The sequence below is a fragment of the Hippocampus guttulatus genome, chromosome 7 (assembly GCF_054856545.1).
Source record: "Hippocampus guttulatus isolate MCC_2025c chromosome 7, RoL_Hgut_1.0, whole genome shotgun sequence".
Classification (NCBI taxonomy): domain Eukaryota; kingdom Metazoa; phylum Chordata; class Actinopteri; order Syngnathiformes; family Syngnathidae; genus Hippocampus; species Hippocampus guttulatus.
In genome coordinates this window covers 16,358,379-16,380,851 of record NC_141267.1, presented here as the reverse complement: position 1 = coordinate 16,380,851, position 22,473 = coordinate 16,358,379, and the positions used below count along the sequence as shown (strand labels likewise).

At 41.2% G+C, this 22,473-nt stretch overlaps 2 protein-coding genes across 4 annotated transcripts in view; one reads left to right on the top strand and one right to left on the bottom strand.

The window, feature by feature from the left end:
* Positions 1–531: 531 nt before the first annotated feature.
* Positions 532–10,630, bottom strand: tm6sf2b (transmembrane 6 superfamily member 2b). The gene is made up of 10 exons (XM_086115663.1): positions 10,445–10,630; positions 7,634–7,737; positions 4,931–5,028; positions 4,749–4,852; positions 3,972–4,054; positions 3,750–3,874; positions 3,573–3,674; positions 3,073–3,165; positions 909–1,028; positions 532–820 (listed from the first exon to the last, which is right to left on the bottom strand). Exons 1-10 carry the CDS (start codon positions 10,522–10,524, stop codon positions 584–586), a joined length of 1,146 nt encoding a protein of 381 aa, XP_085971789.1. The 5' UTR covers positions 10,525–10,630; the 3' UTR covers positions 532–583.
* Positions 10,631–14,181: 3,551 nt separating this feature from the next.
* sbno2b (strawberry notch homolog 2b) overlaps positions 14,182–22,473 on the top strand; it is a 52,663-nt gene continuing 44,371 nt past the window's right edge. For all 3 annotated transcript variants that reach the window (XM_086115233.1, XM_086115232.1, XM_086115231.1), the window contains exon 1: positions 14,182–14,323. The gene's annotated coding sequence lies outside the window, so the exon portion shown is untranslated. The remainder of the gene's footprint in view (positions 14,324–22,473) is intronic.

The window sequence follows — 22,473 nt, the reverse complement described above, 5'->3', positions numbered from 1 at the left end:
CAACAAGAGATGTATAAAGTCCAAGTTTTATGATCCATCCTTTAGTTGAAATGTATGTGCCTGATTTACTAATATCCCAAATAGTGGGTGCTAAATATGTGTTCACACTAAGAGATAACACGCACAGTCTGTCGGCGTGTTGCATGTGATTCAGGCTACTAAAATTCGTATTTGTGAATATTTGGGAGCGTCCCCTCGCGGAAAATGAAGTTTGAAGTGATGGAATTGCAAGTGGTAATGGAAGATAAACATATTTCTTGCTGATAGTTTTAAGTAAGCCATTAACCACATAAAAGCCATGTTTTCTATTGCATCTGCCTTTCAAACGCTCTATTTAAAGATACAAAAGTAGCCCATTTACCAACCAAGCTATCTAATTAGCAATCTATCTAGCTATTATACTTATTTAGCTAGCTAGGTAATGAATTTGTTGTTTGGGAGCTAGCTAGCTAACTCGCTCGATGCTAGACATTGTATGATTGTTGACATGAATATCAAATGAAGTATTAATTAAAACCAAGACACTCCAGATGTTGGTAAATCATTTATTTTGGCATTCAAGTCAAGTCATCCCACATTATAACTATTTGTTTTTGTATTTGGTGTCTTTTTCCTCGCTGTTTGGCAGGCCGGTTTGCCCAGGGAAGGGGGCGACCCTCAGGAAAAAATAGGGGTGACTGCGCACACGCAAAACTACCAGAAGAGGAGTGACGGCATAGAGAAAATTGGCCGCCAGCACAGGCCAGAATACATCACTCTGAATGCGAAATGGGGTTTTTGTGTGAGGATGGAGGGAGCCCCCAATGTGAGCCCACTGGCACTGTGAAAAAGAAAAAGAAAAAAACAGCAGACGGTTCAGTAGAGTTCACCTCTTCAGTGTGACCTTATTGAGCTTGCGGTACCTGTACCTGGATCATTGCTCCCGAAAAGAAAACACTCCAGTCGGGCATCCACGTGCAGCCTGGCTTAAAGAGACCATAAACAAATGCTGCCAGCAGCGGTAGTCCGTAGAAGAACATGTGCAGCATCTGTTAAAAGCAAACGGGTACTGTCTAAGCCAGGTGTTTCCAAACTATGGCCCAGGCACCATTTGCAGGCCACTGTCCATTTTTCAGTTGGCCACAAAATGTACAAAAAAAAATGACAATTGACACAAACCTCAATGCTTTCTATAAAAAAAATGGTTAGCCTGAAAAGTATGAGTTTCAGTTCAAGTTGAAGAATGTAAGTGGCGCTAGCAACCTTCTTTTCTTCTGTGTGGCACTCGGACGAAAACGTTTGGGTACACAAAAAAAAACATTTCAATTTGTCAGCGATATGCTTTGAATTTCTATTCTTTCTTTTCAGAAATATGAGTTCGTACAATGCATATCAAAAAGCAGCTTTGCAAACCCCTCCATTATGTATCAGCCACCTCCAAAGGGTGAGTACTTTTATCTTATTTTTGGTTTGTTATACATAAATAAACATTTTGGTGAGTAGTTTTATGGCACCGTAATTAACTTCTCTTTACAATTTCATGACAGTTAAGAATGTAACTGTTACCTGTACAGTTAATCAAGGTTGTATGAAGCTCCGAACTCAAAGCATTTGTATCTCAAATCAACCAGCCCAAATGAAATAAATGGAAATCCCGTTGATTTGTTCCAGCTCTAAAATACAGACGGAAATATTTGTAGCATTTTTTAGTCACAAAAATATGAATCTACAGTTCTGCTCTGTATAAAACTGAGTAAATAAATCGAATGTAAAGAATTAACCAATTAATCCGTCATGATCGCATGCTGTTTTTGTGCTACTCCTTCTGGTCTGTGCGTCTGGGCCACCAGGGGGCAGCATAATACATAGAGACATACTACTTGCAATTTTAATGAAACAAATGTGACCTTTTAAATGCAACTCGGCTGCAGTGAGATTAGTCGGTTTTCACTGTTTGTGTTCATAGTTTAAATGTTTACAGCGATTGCAATGTCAATGCTAGTTTTGTTAATCCGTCTGTCTTCGTAGACAGTGAATGTGTTTTGGGTAAATATGCACATAATAATTTTTTATGTTTAGCTTGTCACAGCTTGTGTGTGACTCCTTTTGAGCTGCATGTGTGTGTTCATATGCCCCACGCGCTTCTTACCTTGGCCCTCGGATTGGGTGGGCGGGGGGGGGGCATTCTTTGTGAAGGATTGGCTTATCAAGCTCTCCGCATGCGCATGCTGCATCTGATCAATGACTCGCAATTGTGTGAGGACAACCTATTTTGATAACCTTTTGACACATTCGCACACGCAATCCACGAGCACAACGGGTCACTGGGAGGAAATCAAAAGGGGAGAGGGTTTGCGTAAATAAAGGCTTATCTTTGTGAAACAAAACAAAGACTCGGCGCATACACAGATGCATGTATTGTATCCGTAATGATAAAAACAATCACTTTAATCAGTGGAGCAGAAAACCGATAAAGGTACATCATGGAGAATACACAAGTGTGCTTTTATACTCTATGGTGTGGACACTGGAAAAACAGAAGAGAAAATGATTACAAATTATTACATTAATCTGTTCTAGCTTCAAGAAAAAAAAGACTCATAATGTTTTTAAATAGGAGAAACATTGTCATGATTCTGCTTTTGTTTCCTTGTGTGCCTTTTTTGTCTTCCTCGTCAGGTTTTGTTTCCAGCTTCTTTTTTTCCACTATTCGCAGCAGACATCAGAGTCTAAACCGGGAAAAGCAAGGGTGCCTTGAAACAGGTGAGATAAAATAGAGTTCTAATGAGGTTGCTTTCTTAAGAAGACAGCGCTTGTCTCAATCGCGTCACGAGATCAAGATCGCAACTGACTGGTCGAGAGGTGCACCCTGGCCTGGTCGACGGTCAATTGCTAAGCACAAATAGACAACCATTCCCACTGCTCTCTGATGAAATTCACGTGTATGTTTTGAAATGTACCTGGAGAATACCCACGCAAGCATGAGGAGAATATAAAAAAAGATTCCCCACAGGAATTCTGATGGGCAAATAATTAAGCCACCAAGGAATGTCAAATAAAGTTCCCCAGCCAAGTTTAGCCATGAAAACTCACCATCACTCTGGGGTAGCCCACCGGATCCCGCAAGTAGGGCTCGTAATATTTGACGTAGAAGGAACATGCTCCCAGTGGGGAGTCCAGCGCCACCTACAGCGGAAGAGGAGAACAATAAATATACAACAAAGTAGGCATCGCTGGCCTTTTTGAAAGTGAGAAGTAATTCTTGGCAACTAATGAATGTGAAGGGCTACCAGTTAAATACACACTTCTGAAACGGAACCAGGGAGCATTTATGACAATAACACAACAGAATTGAATGATTTTTGGCAAATTACTTTTTTTTTTTTAAATCCCATTTTATTTCATTAAAAAATGTAAGTTGTTTTCTGAATTCATATTTTTTTACTGCTGTACTTGAGTCATATTTCAGAGTATTTACTTTTACTTCAGCATTGGAGTTCAATCAATACTGTTTTATGAGAGTCTTTCCACAACTCAAGTGTCTGTATTTCGATTTAAGTCAAGAGTGCAAGTATAGTTTTTCACCCTCTCACCAGGCCTCGCAGGACCGTGAAGGCCATGGCGGCGAGCAGGAGAAGCACCAGCATCAGATCCAGCGGACGCCAGATGAGCTTCATGCTCTGAGCCTGCTGAGCCTGCGAGTTGAGGGACACCGGCGCAGCATCACAACGGGTGACGGTTCTCAGCAGCCATGGCTTCCCCTCACTCACATTATATCCACCAATCAGTGGCCTGTCCTTGGGCCGAGCGAACAGTGTGACTGCTCCCCACGCAGGCATTGCCAGGAAGAGGAAGTTTAGCCAGAAGGCCGGACGGATCTCGGTGCCGTATTTCCCTGCCGAAAGGTAACAAAGATGCTGATGGTGCATGACGGCTGGCGATGTTGAGCCAGACCAAAGATGTGTCATTAAGGGAGCGAGACTGAGGCTCACCCGTCACGATGCCGGTGATGAACACGCTCATGTTGGCGCACAGGGAGCCAGCCCAGAACAGGCCCAGTGTGCGGTAGCCTTTTCTGAGACCACATATAAATGTGATGCCACTCACAGGACACTCCATGACAACAAAGCATGAACTACACAACATAAAGGGGAGCCTCTCAAGTTGAACACAATCTGTTGTGTGGTGTTTAAAATTAATGTTCCCATATGAAATGATGTCAAGTGAATTCATCAGTTCCATAGTCTGAGATCCCCGTCATGAAACCTCAAATGACTGCACACGCAATATTTTAATGCAGTGTTTCCAAACCTGTGTTGACCCAAGGTCACGTATTTTACATTTCTCAGGGCACACTACCAAAATAATGCCACAGAATCTTTGCCTCTATTTCCGAGAGAGGCACATGAGCTTTGGCGTAAAAACTGGTACATCTTCATTTTCGTGCTGGTATCATTGACCGTGTTTGGGAATTTGGCAGAACGCGTTGAGCCGTGTTGGGTGATCTGGTGAACTGAGGGCTTTTTTTTTAACACCCACCCCCGGCACACCTGACAATTTGGTGACAGAAAATAGACTAGACTTTAGACCACCTGAAAGCAAGTCTAAGTTTTGGCGCAGGTGGTGTAACACGATTTCTGTAAATTTAATGAAGATGAAGCTAGCCTGGGGGATGTGTGTGTGCGTGTGCACAGGAGGTTGAACCAAGAACAGTTGTAGACCCACAGAATAGAAGAGTTTTGCCATCTCTACTCTTAAGTGACACCTACCTGTTCATGATCTTGCCTATCATGACGAGGTACATGATAAAATGAGCTATACCGTCCCAGTAACACATCATGATGGCGTAGGCCGTGCCCAGGTAAGGCTCACCCTGAAACGAACACATGCACATAATATTGGCTGTATTCATTGTTTTTGTTTTTATTTTTCAGGCATCGGTGAAACCTACTGTCTTTCGATAGAACTCCATAAAGCCGGAGATGAAGCCATCATACTCCAAGGCGCTGGTCAAGTCAATAACGCACGTAAAGGAAAATTCTGCAAAAACTGCAAGAGGACACAAAGATGATAAAGGTAAAAACATGCCCCGCACATACTTTGTCATACCAGACTGACTTCCTTCCAAATTCCCAAACCATTAATCTGGGAGGTAGCCGGAGGTCAAGCAGAAAAACCCACGCAAGAACGGAGAGACCAACAAAAACTTGATACGGGATAAAGGGCTGAGCTGATTTTGAACCCAAAGCTGTGAGGCAGACGTGCGATATGGTGTTGTTGTCGTACAGAAAAGTTTTGACTTGACCTCTTTTTTTAACCCCTGACTGCACCAATGATGATAACCCGATAACATAAGCTGTCCACTGTAGTAACCGCTCTCCCTGAAAGAGTAAAAGGCATTTCATTTTGTGTTTGGACAATCAAAATTGAACTTGAGTTTTGTAAGAGGTGCGATCCTTGCAGCTAGTCACCATCTTTGAGAGGCTGATTGCTTTATACAAAACTGTTTATTAGAAATTTAGCCTTGAGAGCTCAGAAGCGGTTGGAGGCGTGTTTGCATCCTGAACGCGATAAACAAAACATTCTAAAGAGCTTGCCTCAATTGAAAGGCCACGGGCTTCTTCTTTAGTCTCTTATGGAGTAAGTTGAAAGAAAGGCCAAGAAATAATCTTTTATAAGCAGATTCTTTTTTTTTTCTTCCCCAGAATAAGAGCAAACCGTCAATTTCATCTGATGGCCTAGAATATGCGCAATGCCTCCCTCTACGTGAAAGCAATTTCCCAACATGCCACAACATGACAAATGGGCTGCACCTTCCCCACTTTACGTGTTCCACAGAAAGTGTGCACCGCTACTCGTGAAAGAGCGAGGGACAAATCAGGAACGACTGGCAATTGATGAAATATTAATAAGCACCGTTCTCAAAAAGTTTGAATCGAGGTTTTGCTAGATAATGATGTGTCATCAGTCATCAGGTTATGTACTGCACATTATGTGCAGTGAATCCGGAAAGTACGGTATTCGCCACCCTATTTTAATTGATTGGCTTAAACGCTTGCAGGGGATCAGAGAGACTGCACTAAGTTGGTTTTACTCTTCTTCGCGTCAGCGGTCACCACAGGCAACAACTGCCTACCCTTGCCTGTGGTGTACTGCAAGGTTCAGTTTTAGGCCCAATTTTATTTTACAATTATATGATGTCCATTGGCCAAATTATTGAGCACCATAACATGTCCTCTCACTAAAGAGATCTTACTGTTCAGACCCTGAAAATTACGAAGATTTGGAAAATTGTCAATTAAAATATCTCTAATTGATTATCAAAATAGTTGTAGATTAATTTGATAATCCATTGGTTGTCAATAGATGAATTGTTGTACCTCTAGTTACCGCCTTATTCCTAAGGGAACAAATTATCATAGCAATAATTATGTTCTAACAATAATTATAACATATTGACAATCAAACAACAAAAAAATGATTCATTGAATAATTAATCGGGGGGGAACAAATCACATTGGCCTCCTGAAGTGATGCGGAAAAAACTTTTAAGTGTCTGTTGAAATAAGCCTAACACAAGAATGTGGAAAAAGTGAACCACTTAATCACTTTCCAGATGATAGTACCTTTTCTAAAGGATTTATAAATAATTTATAAACCGAATAGGCCTACAGTTCCCGTATATGTTTAAAACAGTGACAGCATCTCCATGAGTGATTTCTCAGTCCGAGGGATTATGCGGTGGGCCTGCTGCTTTTAGATCCCACACACGGAAACATCCTCCTCGGGATACACACAAGTTAAGCTTGCAAGACAAAAACACGCATATCATCGTTGGGGTGTACAAGCATCCCCGTAATCCTTATGGCAAACCAGTTTATCTCTGGCAATCAGAGAGTTCCGATATGGGGATTATGGATCCCTATCACTACCGAAAACCTGTCTCGGCTTTGCCTCCATTATTGGAAAACTCCGCCCGACACAACACGGACATCATTTTTGGCCCTCGTCTATAGTTTCAGAAAGCTCTGCAATGGTCAATAAAGGCACAATTCAAATAATTTTGGTGTGGAAGAGTTTGTTAACCCTGATTGAAAGCTCATCAAACACCACTGGAATGAATAGTCCGACGGTGCAATTGGGGGTGGTATATTTTCAAATGTTGACCTTTTTTTTTTGTGCATTTATTGATTTTATTAGATAATCACTTAATTGATTATATATATTTTTTAAAACTAATAATATCAAATATTGACAACTGATTATGACCTGTTTCATCTGTCCATTTAAAAAATCAAACATGGCCCTCTCATTTTTCCGTGGGTCCGAGTGTGACCGGACGTTGATCTATGTGCAGCCTCCCATTGACTGTCATTATCGTCATCGTTGTGTATGGGTTGTGAATTCCCTGAGAGTTTGGGGTCAGCCGTGTCACAGAACAGTCACGTTAAGCTGCCAGAGCCAGCCCAGCGTAAGCAGCTTTCAGCGTATCAGGTGAAATCACACAGAATGCAATTAGTTGTTTTCACAGAAAGTTATGAACGTTGGAAATCCTTTTTTGCAGGCATCGGAGCTTGGCCCAAACTCATTGCGGAGGATTGAATTAACTTCTGCAGTCACACACAATTGTAAGTAAAACAATGAATAAGATTACCAAAGAAGAGGGCGTCTCTGGGCGGGTTACCGCGGGTGATGACGAGGTAGAAAATGAAGACCAGAACCAGTACGGCAACGCCAATCACCAGGATCACATATGGTCTGTAAAAACACAAATATTTATGCATTACAATTCCATACAGGGGTGGCCCGCAATTTGCACGTGGTAAGAACCAGGCTATCACGTGCGCTGTGAAAATCTGCGTACAAGTGACACCTATTTGATACCGACGCTCGTTCCTACCGACTGCTGTCAGGCTGCTGAATAAAAATAGCAACAATAATATTAATAATAATTAAATGATGTGGAAAACAACTGTAAATAGCACTGCGATTTATCCATTTTGTATTTCTATTGCACTTAATTGAACGGTGTTTGTTTGTTTTTTCTTCTTTCTGCCTACATTCTTGCTGCTGGAGGCTGTAAATTTCCCCAGTGTGGGACAAATAAAGGATATGTTATTTTAAATTTTGTAACCAAAAAAAAAATGAGGGGGGGAAATCTCCGACATGAAAAACCAGGTAATTAAAAACAATGAATATATTTTTAAAATATATTTTTGTGTTGCATTTATAATGGCCAACAATTATACATGGATTTTTGCTTGTTGTGAGTAACGTGAATAACCAGGGTCCACTGTAGTTGCGTTCTGCCTTACACAACAGCTAAAGATTTAACTCCAAGTTAAGTTGCAATGTAGGAAAGCAGAATATGTGACTCAATTCTGGCTGCTCAATACAATATTTGACGAAAGCAAGAAATACCGGAGGTTTATAATGAGCGTTGGAATGTTGAGTGAGAACGGGAACGAGTTAAAGGAGAAAGTAAGTTTTACCGTTATATAAGCACTCTATCATCATACAACCATCCGATTCATAGAGTTGACCCTTCTCGCGCACTCGCATCCACCACGGCGTCTCTACCTCGTTAAATTCTGCAGCCGCCATCCTTTGATGGCTGTCTTCTACATGCTGCTACAGTTCAGTTTGACTGTGTGTGCTGCGTGGTAAAGCAAACTTTGGATTTATAAAGGGCTTAATCAATCAACTGAGGGATTGGAAGAGGAAACCGAGCAAGCAATGGCTAACTACATCGCTACCTGAACCGGCTTCCGGTACAATATTACAAATATGGCAGGAAACAGACATTTTTATGCACTTATTGCCTAAAGCAGGGTTGTCAAACTAATTTTTGTCACGGGCCACATTATAATTACCGTTTCCATTGCAGGGCCGTTATGACCGCAAGTATAGAAAGAAGTCAAAAATAACGTTTTATTCAACTATTGTTTCAGTAACTCTAATGAGGGGTTTGGTAACAAGAAAATGCTCACAATATGTCACTGATTTATTACACATGAAAATTTGAAATTTTGCTACAGATTTTAGCAAGCATCATGGAAGTTGTCATCTTTGATTTGCTTTCGTGGGCCACTTAAAATGATGTGGCGGGCCACATCTGGCCGCTGGGCCTTGAATTTGACACCTGTGGCCTAGAGTCCGAAGAGCACATATTTTATGCTTGAAGCCTTTCAACAACTCGGTTGCTATGGGGAACACATCACTGCTACATCACTCTCTGAAGCATTGCTAAATCGAACTTTCATAGAGCTCCAGAACAGCCCTTCTGATACAGCACAGGTATCAAAGTCAAAGCCCGGGGGCCATATCTGCCCCCTCCCCCCACTTCATTTCATGTGGCCCGCGAAAGCAAATCAAGCATGTCAACTTCTTTGAAGCTTGCTAAACTCTGAACCAAAATTTCAAATTGTCAGAAACTGCTACGTATATTAATGTAACAAATATAACAGGGCTGAACTATTACAGGTACCTGATTTAAGGGCGGGCCGAGCCGTTTCGTGGCCCCCGCGCCAGACTTTGCCCACAGATGACGCCTCTCATATTTATTGTATTTTTTTTCCTCCCAAAAAATGAAAATGTAGTGGATCCCTATGTAATATATCTGTGCTCAAATGGTACACACAAGCATCACTGCTTAACTATGGTGCCACTGTATTTCACTTTTTTGTACGATAAATTTGGTTTTAATCTTTCACAACGTTTTTTCTTCATGTAGCGTCTTCAAACGGCACATAATTTTACAGTGCCGTACAATAATATTAGTCAATATACTTTTTCGGAACAAAACCACTGTCTCGTTTTTGATGAATACTTAGGGATTCGATGCTACACTGAAAATGTTGCTCTTTCAATTAATTAAAAAAAATAATGGAAAGAATTTCCACATCGTTGGTTTTCTTTAAGCGTGAGTCAATTCAATTGGTGTCTCTTAATGTACTTGGTTTGGGTCAATGTCATTTAGTATGGTTAATTAACGCAATTACTCGGGTTAGGTCCAACTTCATTTACTTGGGTTCAATAAACTTAATCTATTCAGGGAAGCAACGTTTATTTAGATAGTTTCAGTCCATTATAAAATGAACCCAGCTAAAATTCCCATCCGAGCAGTAAAAAAATGTATTAGTGAAAGTAATTATAGTAGCGTTGGAGTTGTAATGAGCAGCCAGACGCTTTCTTATGTCACAATACATTTCACACCAAAACACACCACACTAACGGGGATATTAGTTGCAGTCATGATGAAGGTTTGAAATGTTGACAGACTTTTGAAGCCTGAAACCCAAATTGGACCACTTCTTGTGGCTTTGGACTACAGAGATCCCAACTGTAAATATTGGCAAGAACATTGCAAAACCGTAACCTTAACCAGTGATTGTTCAACAATGGAGAGGGGGAAAAAATCCTTGTGCCAATCACAGCCAGAGAATCAATGAAGGTCACGACTTACTCTTGGAGCGCAGGAATCGCGTTCATGCAGTACAGAATGCCGAGGGCGGTAAAGGAAAACAACAAGACAAACGTCTCCATCGCTTTGAGTTCAAAAAAATGCGCGGCCCTGACTCCCAGAGGTGTGGAAATAAACTGTGCAAGGTCGATGGAACAACCAAAGTTGACCAATTTGACAACAATGCCGATCCATCTGTGTGTATTTATAGAACAAACACAACGGAAAATATTCAAATAAGTTAAAGCCGTGTAGGCGCTTACCGCGTGGCTGCTCTCAGTGTGGATTAATGCAACTAAAGGCTGGCTTGGCCTTTACTGGAGAGGAAAAAAACCACAAAGAGGCTTTGGGGAACAAAACTTGCAATTTTGATCAGGTCAGAGATTTGCATAAGTTGTTTCAGCAAAAAGGCAGACTATATGCTGTCATCATCCAAAGTTATAATCACACTCAAAGTCCTCACATTTTTCTTTGGCTTTTTTTTTTCTTTTCAGTAATTTCAGGGACACATGCAAAATGTTTCATCCTTTCATGCACCAATAATGATAACCTGATAAAATGATAAGCCGTCCACTTTCGTGGCCGTTGTCCCTGAAAGGGTTAATATGATGATTAAAAATAGAATAAACCTGATCAAATGACTTTTAATAAATGTCTAGTGGCTCTCCAAGACATGTTTACCACCAGCCACTGTACTCTCATATCATTTGCATACAGAAATGAATTGGACTGAGCAGATGCTAACATTCGCAACACATTATAACTAATGACTAGCATGTAAATGACCTTGCCAAGGACAAATTTCCTTTTTCAGTTAAGTTCGATTAAAGGGGAGAAGGTAGCGAATGGGGCGCGTCAGTACTCAAAAGCAACACTAGATGGTAGCAAACGTCACGGAAAACTGAATTTGTTGACCCCAGACTTGATAGTCTTTTTTTTTTTTGTGTGTGTGATGCCACCATTAAAACGTGACAGTTTCCCGCTGCACAATTTCCCGAACTATTATCTTCTCACAAAACCACTCACGATTTTTACAATTAAAAACACAAACACTGCTTTGTCCTGAGTTTGTCATTTGGAACATTCAACTCACTGCTTTACACCCAATTTCTAAATGATCAAACACTTGTGGCAAAGCTAATCCAAATTTATGGCTATTATTTACAATATTCTACCAACTGTCTGACCAGGCTGTCATGGGATAGAACTATTTTAGATCATTAGTTCACTTTGCAATCTGGCTGAGGACTAGAAATAAGGCGGTGTGGAGTACAATGGAGGGAGCAGAAAGAGTGAGAAAGAGAAAGCTGTGGTCAAAGACTCCGTGAAATTGATGTGACTTCCTTGTTTGGGTGTGTTTGACGTGGAAAAAAACAGTTTTGTGTTTGTTTGGATGTTTTACACTTTGCAGTAAACCCTGTAAATAAAAATACTTGAAATTTGGGTCCCCGTGTGTTTACAGATCAAGGACAAACGTCTGAGCTCAAACTGGCATCGCCTACCTTGTGCACAGATAAAGCAAAAGCCAGATTATTTTGTTTTTTTTATTCTTCCCATCAGCTTCTAGTTGGCGCATCGTGCACTTACTAATATGATACTCGTGTTCATTGTTTGATACAAAAGTAACATTTTTATGAAGGTTTGAAAAGTTAAGCAAGACTTATTTGCTTTTGCAAGAGACCTACGATGTTTTGCCAGTTTGGCGAAAGGTTTTCTTCTTTGTGTCAAGAGTTTTGCAAAAATAGCATGTAGTTTTAAAAAATGCTTAAGCCATCAGAAATAATAGAAACCTTGCAGAAGAAATGTTTTCAGTAGGGAATAATTGACTACCTGTGCTAAGCACCCTCATACAGTCTGAATGATGATGTCATTTTGAATCAACAGCAACAATAATGACAAAGAACATTAGTCCTTTGTTTAAGCACAAACACTCATAATTTGTTTGTGGGTGTGCTTCCCACCAGGCTCTTTTCTCTGAGAAAAGGGGGGGCTACCAGGAAACCAGTGGTGTGTGTGTGTGTGTGTGCGCGCGCGCGCGCGCGCGCGTGTGCGTGTGTGTTTGCTGGAAACAACTGGAGCTCTTCCAGCACTGTTCAATAATGTGGGATGGACCGATGGATGCCAAATCGGGACATGCTGAAGTGCATCTTTATTTGATATAATCAGTCACTGTGAATAGGGTGTTGTTTCAGATTTGGGTGATTTGCCCTTAACATTAATTAAGGCTTGGCAATATGACCTTAACTAACATCTCTATTTTTTTCCACACAAAAAATAAATCTGATTTTCCATTTTCCACTTAAAACGTGAATGATAATGACTATATTAAAAACTTTTTTTCCCCTTTCTGGGATTCGTTTTATTTATCGGTCACCAATAGTGTAGTGGTACGCTGGCACACTTGCCGGACTTGTGTGAGAGCAGCGTGGGATCGGTTCCTGCTCAGTGACGGTGTGCATGTGGTTGTGAATGATTGTTTGTTTCTAAATGTGCCCTGCGACTGACTGGCAATCGGTTCAGGTTGTAGTTTGCCTTCCGCCCATAGTCAGCTGGGATAGGCTGCAGCAATTCCCCGCGAGCCTGTTCTGGATAAGCAATGTTGAAAATGGATAAATGATTTATTTATTTTGCCATCTTTTTCTCAGCGTTATTTTAATTTACTTCTACAGAAATAGAAATCAAACAAACACATTACAGATAATGTGAAAAGGAAAGAAGGGCTTCCTTTAAAAAAATGTAAATCCCTTTTGTCGAAAATTTTTAGAGTTTCTGTAATTAAATCGGAAATGTGTCATCATATTGCATGGCAATCGGCTGATCCATGTCTCTTGTCAACAAGTAATGCATCACAATCTTCAGCTCTCTACCATTCTTTTCTTTTGTAGAGTTGGACAGGTGAGACAAGGCACGCTTGACAAAATATTTCCGGGTTGGAAGCACCTACCTCTGGTCAAAGATTTCCAACATAAGGATAAATTACTGTTTTGCATTGTAGAAATGGGCACAATGTGTTTGGCAATATTTAGTGCAGAAGACTCCGATTTAATAAGCGGTTTAGAAAATGAATGGATGGATAGACAATATGTTAAGGCAGCATGGTGTGGTAGTGGTTAGTGTTTCGTGCATCTGCCTCACAGTTTGAATATCTTCTCTGGCCTTCTCTTGTGAAGTTTGCAGGTTCTCCCTCTGCTTTTCCTCCCACATTCCAACATGAACAAAATTGACCATAAATGTGACTGAACGATTGTTTGTCTAGTTTATCTGTTGATATGCCCTGCAACTGGTGACGTCAAATGGGACAGACTAGCTGTCAATAAAATGGGTGGATAATGTAATTCACTGTCACGCAAGTGTAAGGAATGAACCACTTGTCTGATGACGGGGAAATAAAGCCAAAATAATTGCCTTTTAAAGCACACCTTTTACCTTTTAATTTTATAACTACCCCTCCCAGTATTTTGTAAGTTTGCTGCATTCAAGGATAAAATATTTTAATCGATTGCCCAACCCCAAGGTGTTCTCATTGTTTCTTTTAAACATTTCCTCCCTTGTTTTTTTATTTTTGTTCATGTTTAAAATTGCGTGATTTTAAAAAAAAAGTCTCTCTCTCTCTCTATTCCTTATATCTATATCAACAAATTTTTGTTTAATTATTTGACTTTCCCCCGGGCTGTTCCCAGTTTTGGTAGATCGTGACGTCACAGACGGAAATATTTTTTCGCTATTCAAAATGGCCCCTCTCAATCAGGAAGTAGAGAACACAAGTAGCGGCGACTAAGTTGGATAAAATCACCCATTTTCGTCGATTTGACGTCGGTCGCGGCTCGACATCTGCCCGCTTGTTGGGAGTTCGGACTGGGACGAAGCAAAGGCGACGAAAGGGTGAGTCGAATGCGAGAATGTGCCTGAAAACGCAGGCGACACATCGGCAGCTGCCTGGTCTCAAGATGCGTCCTCGGCAGCCTCTCCTAGGTGCGCATGTTATTTACATCGAGTTACGCCGGCTTGTTTGTCGTCGGCCTGCTTTTAGGCAATACATATTTTTCGAGGGCGCGGATGTTTCATGTCTTTAAGGATACATAGTCTTATCGGTGTTGTCTTCACACTGCGATACTCGGGAGCTGACATCGAGCGGTCGCTGTGTAATCGGCTAGCTCCGCTTACTACGTCGTAATATCCGCACATAACGCCGATTAGCGGAGAAAAAAATGCTATTTTGGATAAACATCTCTGAAAACCCAATTCCAACATGACAAGGGGATAAAATAAATACATAATAATCTAAATTTATTACATTGTTAAGAACATTACCGCCGTACACAAAACTTAATGTACCCAATTCTGCTCCAAGCTATGCTAACACAAGCTAGTAATTATCACTGGTACGCTTGTATTATTCACATTCAAAGAACTATTCGACATTTTGCCGCACGTAGTGGAAAACTATTAAACAAAAATACTCGACGTGGCGTGTAGTCATAAGAATGAAAGTATATTTAAGTGGCTGTTTTGTCGTACGACAAGCTAGCAGGGGTAATAGAGTGACACTGTAATGTGTAGCTCGAGCTGCCTTCCTTTGTGTTGTGTCGAAACAGATGTGGCTCACTTCTCACAGATGTCTTCACTTTCGGTTCACTACAACTACAGAGTGAAACTGACTTTGTAGTACAGTTAACATTTTCCATCGGTGTACTTAAATTGGGTGCTTTTCTAGTTGTTCTCAATTATTGCTGATGTTATGAAGTTACTTTAAATGAGTGTGCAGTACAGTGAACTCCTTCGCTTTTCACTGGGGTTAGTAACCAAGTCCGGAGTCGAATAGCAAAATTTCGTGAGTAGTTGATGCCCCCCCCCCCCGCCCCATATTTTAATCGTATTAATAGTTTAAAACCTGAGTACACCTCTAACTATGATGCCAAAAGAAGATAATTTCCAACTCATCTTACTTTACCATTAAAAACAAATTGATATTTGCGTAGAAAAATATGCATTAGGAAGTGCAAGGATGCCGGCATGTATAAGCGCGATGATGTTCATCGTGTCTTCCTCGGAGTTGATAATAGATTTAAGGTTTGTTTTTTTCAGACATGGCTCTTTTTTTGTGTGTGTTAAGAGAAAAACTCTTACCTAGGTGACAGTTTTGGTTGTCACTTCAGCCTTCGTTGGAGGGGTAAAAGCTTTTCTCTTCGCTCAAAAAAAGAAAAAGACCACTGCCTGAAAAAAATAAACATTAAATCTATTTCAACTCCAAGAAAGACGAGATGAAATGTTAGTATCTGCTAAACTTTTCCAAAACGATATGAGATATAGGCTCATCATCCCGAACGTGACAATGTACTTACCGCGGCACATACACGGCAGGTAAAACATGCACAAACAGTGAAGGACAAAATTATCACTGCGGTCTGTGGGCACCGGGACTTGTACAAAACAGCCAGGTTCCAACTTGGCGTGGCTGGTAAGTGTATGTATGGACTTGTTTAAAGCTGTTGAAAACCCTGATTGTGTGAAGCCAAATTTTATCTTCAAATGATGTTCAGTGCGCAAAGAGAATCCACAGGAAACACGTCTGTTTGTTTTGGATCTCACTTTTATGCAAAACAATCCATTGTGGGATTATGTCCAGGAGCAAAGATCCAGAGGTCAGGTTTGGCCTTGCCCCCCTTTCTCCTTCTGTGATTCAGCCTTCACTCTCCTCCCCACGTCAGCCAGTTGTTAGGAGAGATAAATCTCATGAATGGCCTGTGGGTTGATGAGAGGGAGGGTGAAACAAATGTGGATCAGTGTAAAAAGGCGGTTGGAAATGCATCCCTGCTTTCATGGAAACTCATATACAATCAAGCAGATATGGAATTTTTTTGGGGGGGGGGGGGTTCAAAAGTGTGAAAGAACCGGTCGTTGTTGTTGGAAAATTAAGTCCCAATGTTTTGGGGGAAACAAAGTGGTCTTTAGAGTGGCATTTTAGAATGTCCCGGCTCTCTGCTGGGGCTCACCGTGTATCATTCAAGCTTTCCTGGGAACAAAAGTGTCAAGATCCTTCTGTGAAGAAACAGCAATGAGTCATCCACAAAGGAAAGTCTCGATTAATATTGCATCTATTTGGGTGGATAAGTGAACAGTGTGTTCCTATGCCTCGGTTATCACCCCCTTGTGTATTTAAGAGGAAGGGAAACGACAGATTTATTTACAGTCCTCTTTAGAAGTTGAGCCATAAAATAGCACTGTTGTTTGCCATGTTTGGTGTGTATGTTGCAGACTGCATCCTAGGGCTGAACAATTTAGTCCTTGCCTCTATGGCAGAAAATAAGGTACACTTCTAATGAAGCACCAATATCATTAAAAGAGGGGGGGATGCTAATTGCTAAGCTAATATTGCATCGCCAAACACCTAAATAAGTGCTTTGGCGCATCGTCCAGTTTTCACAGGGTTCTGGCTGGAACCTGGGTGGGGAGGCCATTGCGACCATGTCGAAGTGTCCTTGAGCAAGGCACTGAACCCCCAGTTTCTCCAACATCAATCAGTAGGTGAACAAGGGAACTGTGTGAAGCGCTTCGAGTAACCGAGGTAGAAAAGCGCGATGCAAGTGACAGCTCATTTACCATTAACCGCATTAAAGCGGAGAGGAATCTGCTCCGAACAGCACATTGGCACGTAAATTAATACGTGTCTAGATTGAAAATAATAGTTCAGTGAACAGCAACGCAGTAACCGTATACCCCTAAAACCGGAAATATCCATTTGAGCCGAGCACAAAAACTTGCCCACCCTAGCTTTCAATGATCTCGCGAGTTTTACTTACTTACTTTTTTTTGTGCTGTTGATGTTTTCGGCAATTTTTTTTTCTCAGAACATTCTTGGTTGAATCCCAAATTGTTCCGCTTGGGAATGAGATGCCTTCATGCCACCAATGAAGTCAATTTTGGGCATCTTCCATCATTCTCTAACTTGATTAAGTGCATTTTCCATCAATCCATACACTTGCACACCTTCATTGAGATGTAATTCAAGTCAAACGCTTGTTTTTGTTGTCATCGTGGGAAGTGGTCAAGACACTCATGTCGATCAATTTTGAGAGTAATTTTTTGTTTTGTTTTGGCAGTTCTTATGTTCGCGCTCATTCCGCATCTACCTGAGGGCGCATCTGTGCGTTGTTGGGAATGATGAGAATTTAGCCTGCCTAAGTAGCACAGACAGATATCTGTCAAGCCCATTTATGATGATGTTTTACCCTGGAGAATTTTCACCCACCCCAACCCCCCACTCCTGCTGTGTGTTATTCTCACAATACAAAACGGAGTAATGAGATCATTCCTAGATTATTAGCCCCGTCTGTGTTTGGATTGCGTCAAATTTAGATGACAGGATGCGATTCAGCACACATTGACATCCCATGCTGACATTTGTTTGCTTTCGTCAATAAATTCGTGCAGCAAGGAGACGACCAAAGAAGCAGCGGTGACATGGCCGCCGTCTACTCAGCTGATCTCGGTATGATTCTAAATTTGAGCACGTCCCACCCATGTTGGAACACTACATTTGGAGAATCTATTGGTCATTTTAAACGATTATTTGACTGCTCAGATTCTACGGTGCAGATCGATTCTTTTGTCGCAGTTACAGGGTTTGACATGAGGCACTTCAGTTGTATGAAGGGCAGTAACTAAACATGTGTGCTTTATTACAATTCGTATTGAACTTTCACGAGCAATAACTTTTCATTGAATCAATATTTAATTATATATATTTTTCAATGTTACTAATATTGAAGCGTAGACTTAATGGTCAAACTGTGCCTGATGTAAGAGTATGCTGACAAGACTATTAAATTTACATTTTATTTTAAAAAAACACCTTTTCCTTTTGAAAAACACAACTACTGTACTGTATTATAATTTGGGTCATCAAGGTGGTACTTGGAGAGATCAATATTTTTTTGAGGCAGTTCTAGGTGTAAACAGTTTGAGAACTACTGACCTAGTCATGAATTCCACAGCAGGGGAATTAACTTCCTAAATTCCTATGCTAGTAGTGTTGAGAAGGAGGCCCTGAAAAACACAGACACACACACACACACTCACAGATGAGAGGCGTGAGTAGATGGTATGGGGAGCCACGCAGCCGCCAATCAACGGCAAACCCTCTGACGGTGTCATCGTCACCTGGGATGAGAGGCAACAACCAGCACGACACGCCTGGAACAACAAGAGGGAACGGACGGGGATAAAAATAGGCTCGTAATAGCTCAGCAGGCTCCACAGAGATGAATGGCAGAGGATGGAAATTGTGGGGTAGCAGCGGGGTAGAGATGTGAAATGAAAAATGAAATGAAATGTCTGATGAGACATGCATCTTAAGTGGTTTTACAATTTCAGAATATCGCCGGTGGAAACTTATGATCACACAATCATTTCGATTCCAAAAAACATGTAAAACAGAATCATGAAATTCCAGTCCTTCGTCTGATGGTAATGGAAGAGTCCTGCGTTTATAATTACACATGTTCCAGGCCAGCCATATTTCTATAATATGCATTTCAAATGCATCTTGTAGTCATGTTAATATGGCTGTATTGACTGAAGTGTCATTTGCTCAAGTGGGAAAAATGCATTTTGCCAGCATTTTAACGCTATTGGCATTACACCCCAACAAAGATAACTTGATTCATGCGTGTGCATTTTGCAGCACATTGACTCCTCTGAGGTGGGACACAATCCATTCCAGAGCATCCAATTTCCCTTAGCCAGTAATCACATTAGACAGAATCTACGGCTATAGAGCCTTCTATTAACTTTATAGGCAATATATTAAGTAAGTATTAAATATACAAAGGGTGAATCCGGTCCCGGCCTCGGCGGCTAACCGCATAAGCGAACTGCGGCTGACTTGGCGTAGTATGTTTTGCTTTCGACATAACATTAACCCTCAGCGTAAGTTATGCAGCTTAAATAGTGAAAATGTCAAGTTAAAGTTTAGACCGGCAATGCACGTGCTTTCAGTCAATTTCGCAAAATTGTGGCTATTGACAACAGCATTTGCAGCTGATGTATATGTTAGTTGCTCCATGTACAGCACTTTGTGTGCAGCGATGGCTGTTTGAAAGTGCTCTATAAATACAGTTGACTTGAGTCATTGTGAAAGAGTCAATGACCGGAGTGTCCCGGTTGTCACAGTGCCCATTTTTCGATGTGTTGCTGTTCCAGGCTAAGAGGAAGTAAAAACTTGAGATTTTGCCACTGTTAGACCGAACCTTCACAAGATGTTAGTTACAACTTACAAAAAGGTGATGCAGGCAGCATTGGTTCCATTTCAAAGATGGTAATAAATGGATGGATGGATGGATGACTCTGACACCCACATCACTCACCAGGTAAGGCCACACATATTCAAAGTCACAGACACGAATACCTACAATTAACATTCATTATTTTGTTGTGTAATAATCACATTTTGGTTTGTATCTGATTACTTGATTAATCTGTGGTATAATCGGTGGATTGTAAAAATATTCCATGGCTGGAGCTTGGGCTGCTACTATCAAATATTTTTATAATCGGTTACCTCATCGACTGTTGTGTTTTCTAATCGGATGGATTTAGCAAAAATTTGCTGTTGTCAATTTTTGTGTTCGATGTATTCAATTGGAATGACTTTTTTGCAATATTTGCTGATGTCTACCATGAGGACGGTTAAACCTCTGAATTCCTGTGCAATTTATTATTATTATTATTTAGTCCATAGATTTCGATTGAGTTCCGAATTACACAACTTTAATTTCAGAGGTTCCTTGGGAATTGGAATTCAACAAGGGTTGCACTGTTCACAGTTTTCTGGCTGATCACCGATTCCCAATCTTTAATAAGCCTGACCAGTTGTTTCAGATTTTTGCCAATCCCGATTTTGCTTGATAACCAGCAGCATATACCGCAGATGTTCCAATCCTGTTTTATTGTAGAAAACTGAGCCGTAGTTGCAAAACAATGCAAAATGGGTTGTTTTAAGTCCTCTCAACTGAAAATAAAAGCCTATTCGTCATCTCACAGCAGAAGAGGACATAGCGGAGAGAATTGAGACTGCACCGATTCCCCCAAAATTAAGGATATCGGCACAGATCCCGGCCAATCGATCAGTGCGCCCCCCCCCCCCTCAAAGTCACCCCCAGAGAATTACAGGAAGTGCATCGTATTTTCTCCTTTCCCTGCATTGAGAAATGGTCCATTTGTATTGTCCATAAAGCAAACTCTCATGTTGTTGGTAAACTCGTAAGCACAATGCTAAACACAGTGAGGCTGGCCTGTGTTTACCTTCTGGGCGGAACAAAAATGGAGCAAAGTGGCCGCTAATTTGATGCCTCTCCCTTTTGATCCAGCAAGTCTTTCATCTATATGTTGTGCAGGGTGGGAGGGGGGCAAGGGGAGTTGTTGTACACGTAAAGCACACACCATTGATCTACTGCTAACCATTTATTTGTTTATCTCCTCCTTCACCCTCGGTGTCTCTATTGACCCGGGGCTCCACAGCCCTCTCGGTTCACCTGCCCCTTAGTTTTATTTACCAGAGGTGAATTATGTGCCCTCGTAATGGTCCAACTCACGGCAATGGCTCGTTCCTTCCCCGTGTGTTTGTGAGCATCGTGGTATTCATCACCCTGGTATAAGAGCCACTTGGTCTAATTGATGACAATCTAATGGGGATAAGTTGTAGCGGTTTTAAGAGATGGCCGTGATCAATTATTTATTGTACACCATGTGATACGCTCATCTGTGGCCACATTTTTCTAACTATTAAACCGCGAACGGATGAGTTTTTGATCACACCTGCTCTATGGCATGATGAATGTTCTGCTTAATAGCGCGTGCGTGCAGTGTTTGCTCTGAGGCAAATAGATATATGCCTTTTGTGTCAATTAATAATGTAGGCAGTTTTTTTTTGCACGACAGAGCCCACTGTTTTCCTGGGAAGTCACTCGTTCCTTTTATGAATATTTCATCACAGCAACTAATGAATCCAGCGGGTGCGGGGCCCATCATAACCAGCTAACGGCCCTCGTGATGCCGGGCAGGAAGACAGCTGGGTCCCTGATAAATTCTAACCTGATTACCGCCGATGCTGACAGACGCGCACATTCGAAGACGAACGGCCGGTGTGTTGAGCAGTAAATAAGTTTTTGTCGGTGAAAAAAGATGCAGGGAAGTGACAGAGGCCAACAGAGCCGCTGAGCCAGCTGTCGTGTAAAGCAGTTATAAAAATTACCGTATTTTCCACACTAAAAGGCGCACTGGATTATGAGGCGCACCTTCAATGAATGGCCTATTTTGTCTTTTTTTTTTTCCCAGATATCGGACGCACCGCATTATAAGACACAATCTACAATGCATCCACTAGATGGAGCTGCGCTCAAGGAAACGCCAAAAGAACGATCAGATGTCAGTAAAACGTGTTTAATAAAGCAGCGAGACAGTTCACTTAGCCAACAGCAAGTTATAACATTGACTCGTTAACGTTGAACTGTCTTGCCGCCGCTCGATTTCCGTGTTCAACTGCGTAACCGATCGCCTTAATTTTGAACTCTGCGTTGTCAGCATGTCTTGAACAAGGAACCATTTTGGGGATCGACATATTACCGTAATAACCATACACAAGGCGCATCGGATTTTAAGGCGCGCTGTGAGCTTTTAAGAAAATGGAAGGCTTTTAGGTGCGCCTTTTAGTGCGGAAAATACATTACACATATTTAGATCGAAAACCCCCCACTCCTTTTTGTTCCCATTGCTTTCGAATCGATAAGACTCAGCCAGCTTCTACAAGACCCTGCGTTGTTAGACAAGAGTCTAGATGTGGACCACTTGCTCCCTCGCCATGAAATGGTGATCACACATCTAAATTGTGGTTGAAAATGTTTTTTTATTGGTTTTATTTTTTGTTTGTTTTTGTGCAATACCGTGAAAGTCATCAAAGCAAAATATGAGTTAGATTAGTATGGCAACTATTGTTTGTATCAAATGTTTGGCGGTTGGACTCTTGTCTTTTTGGG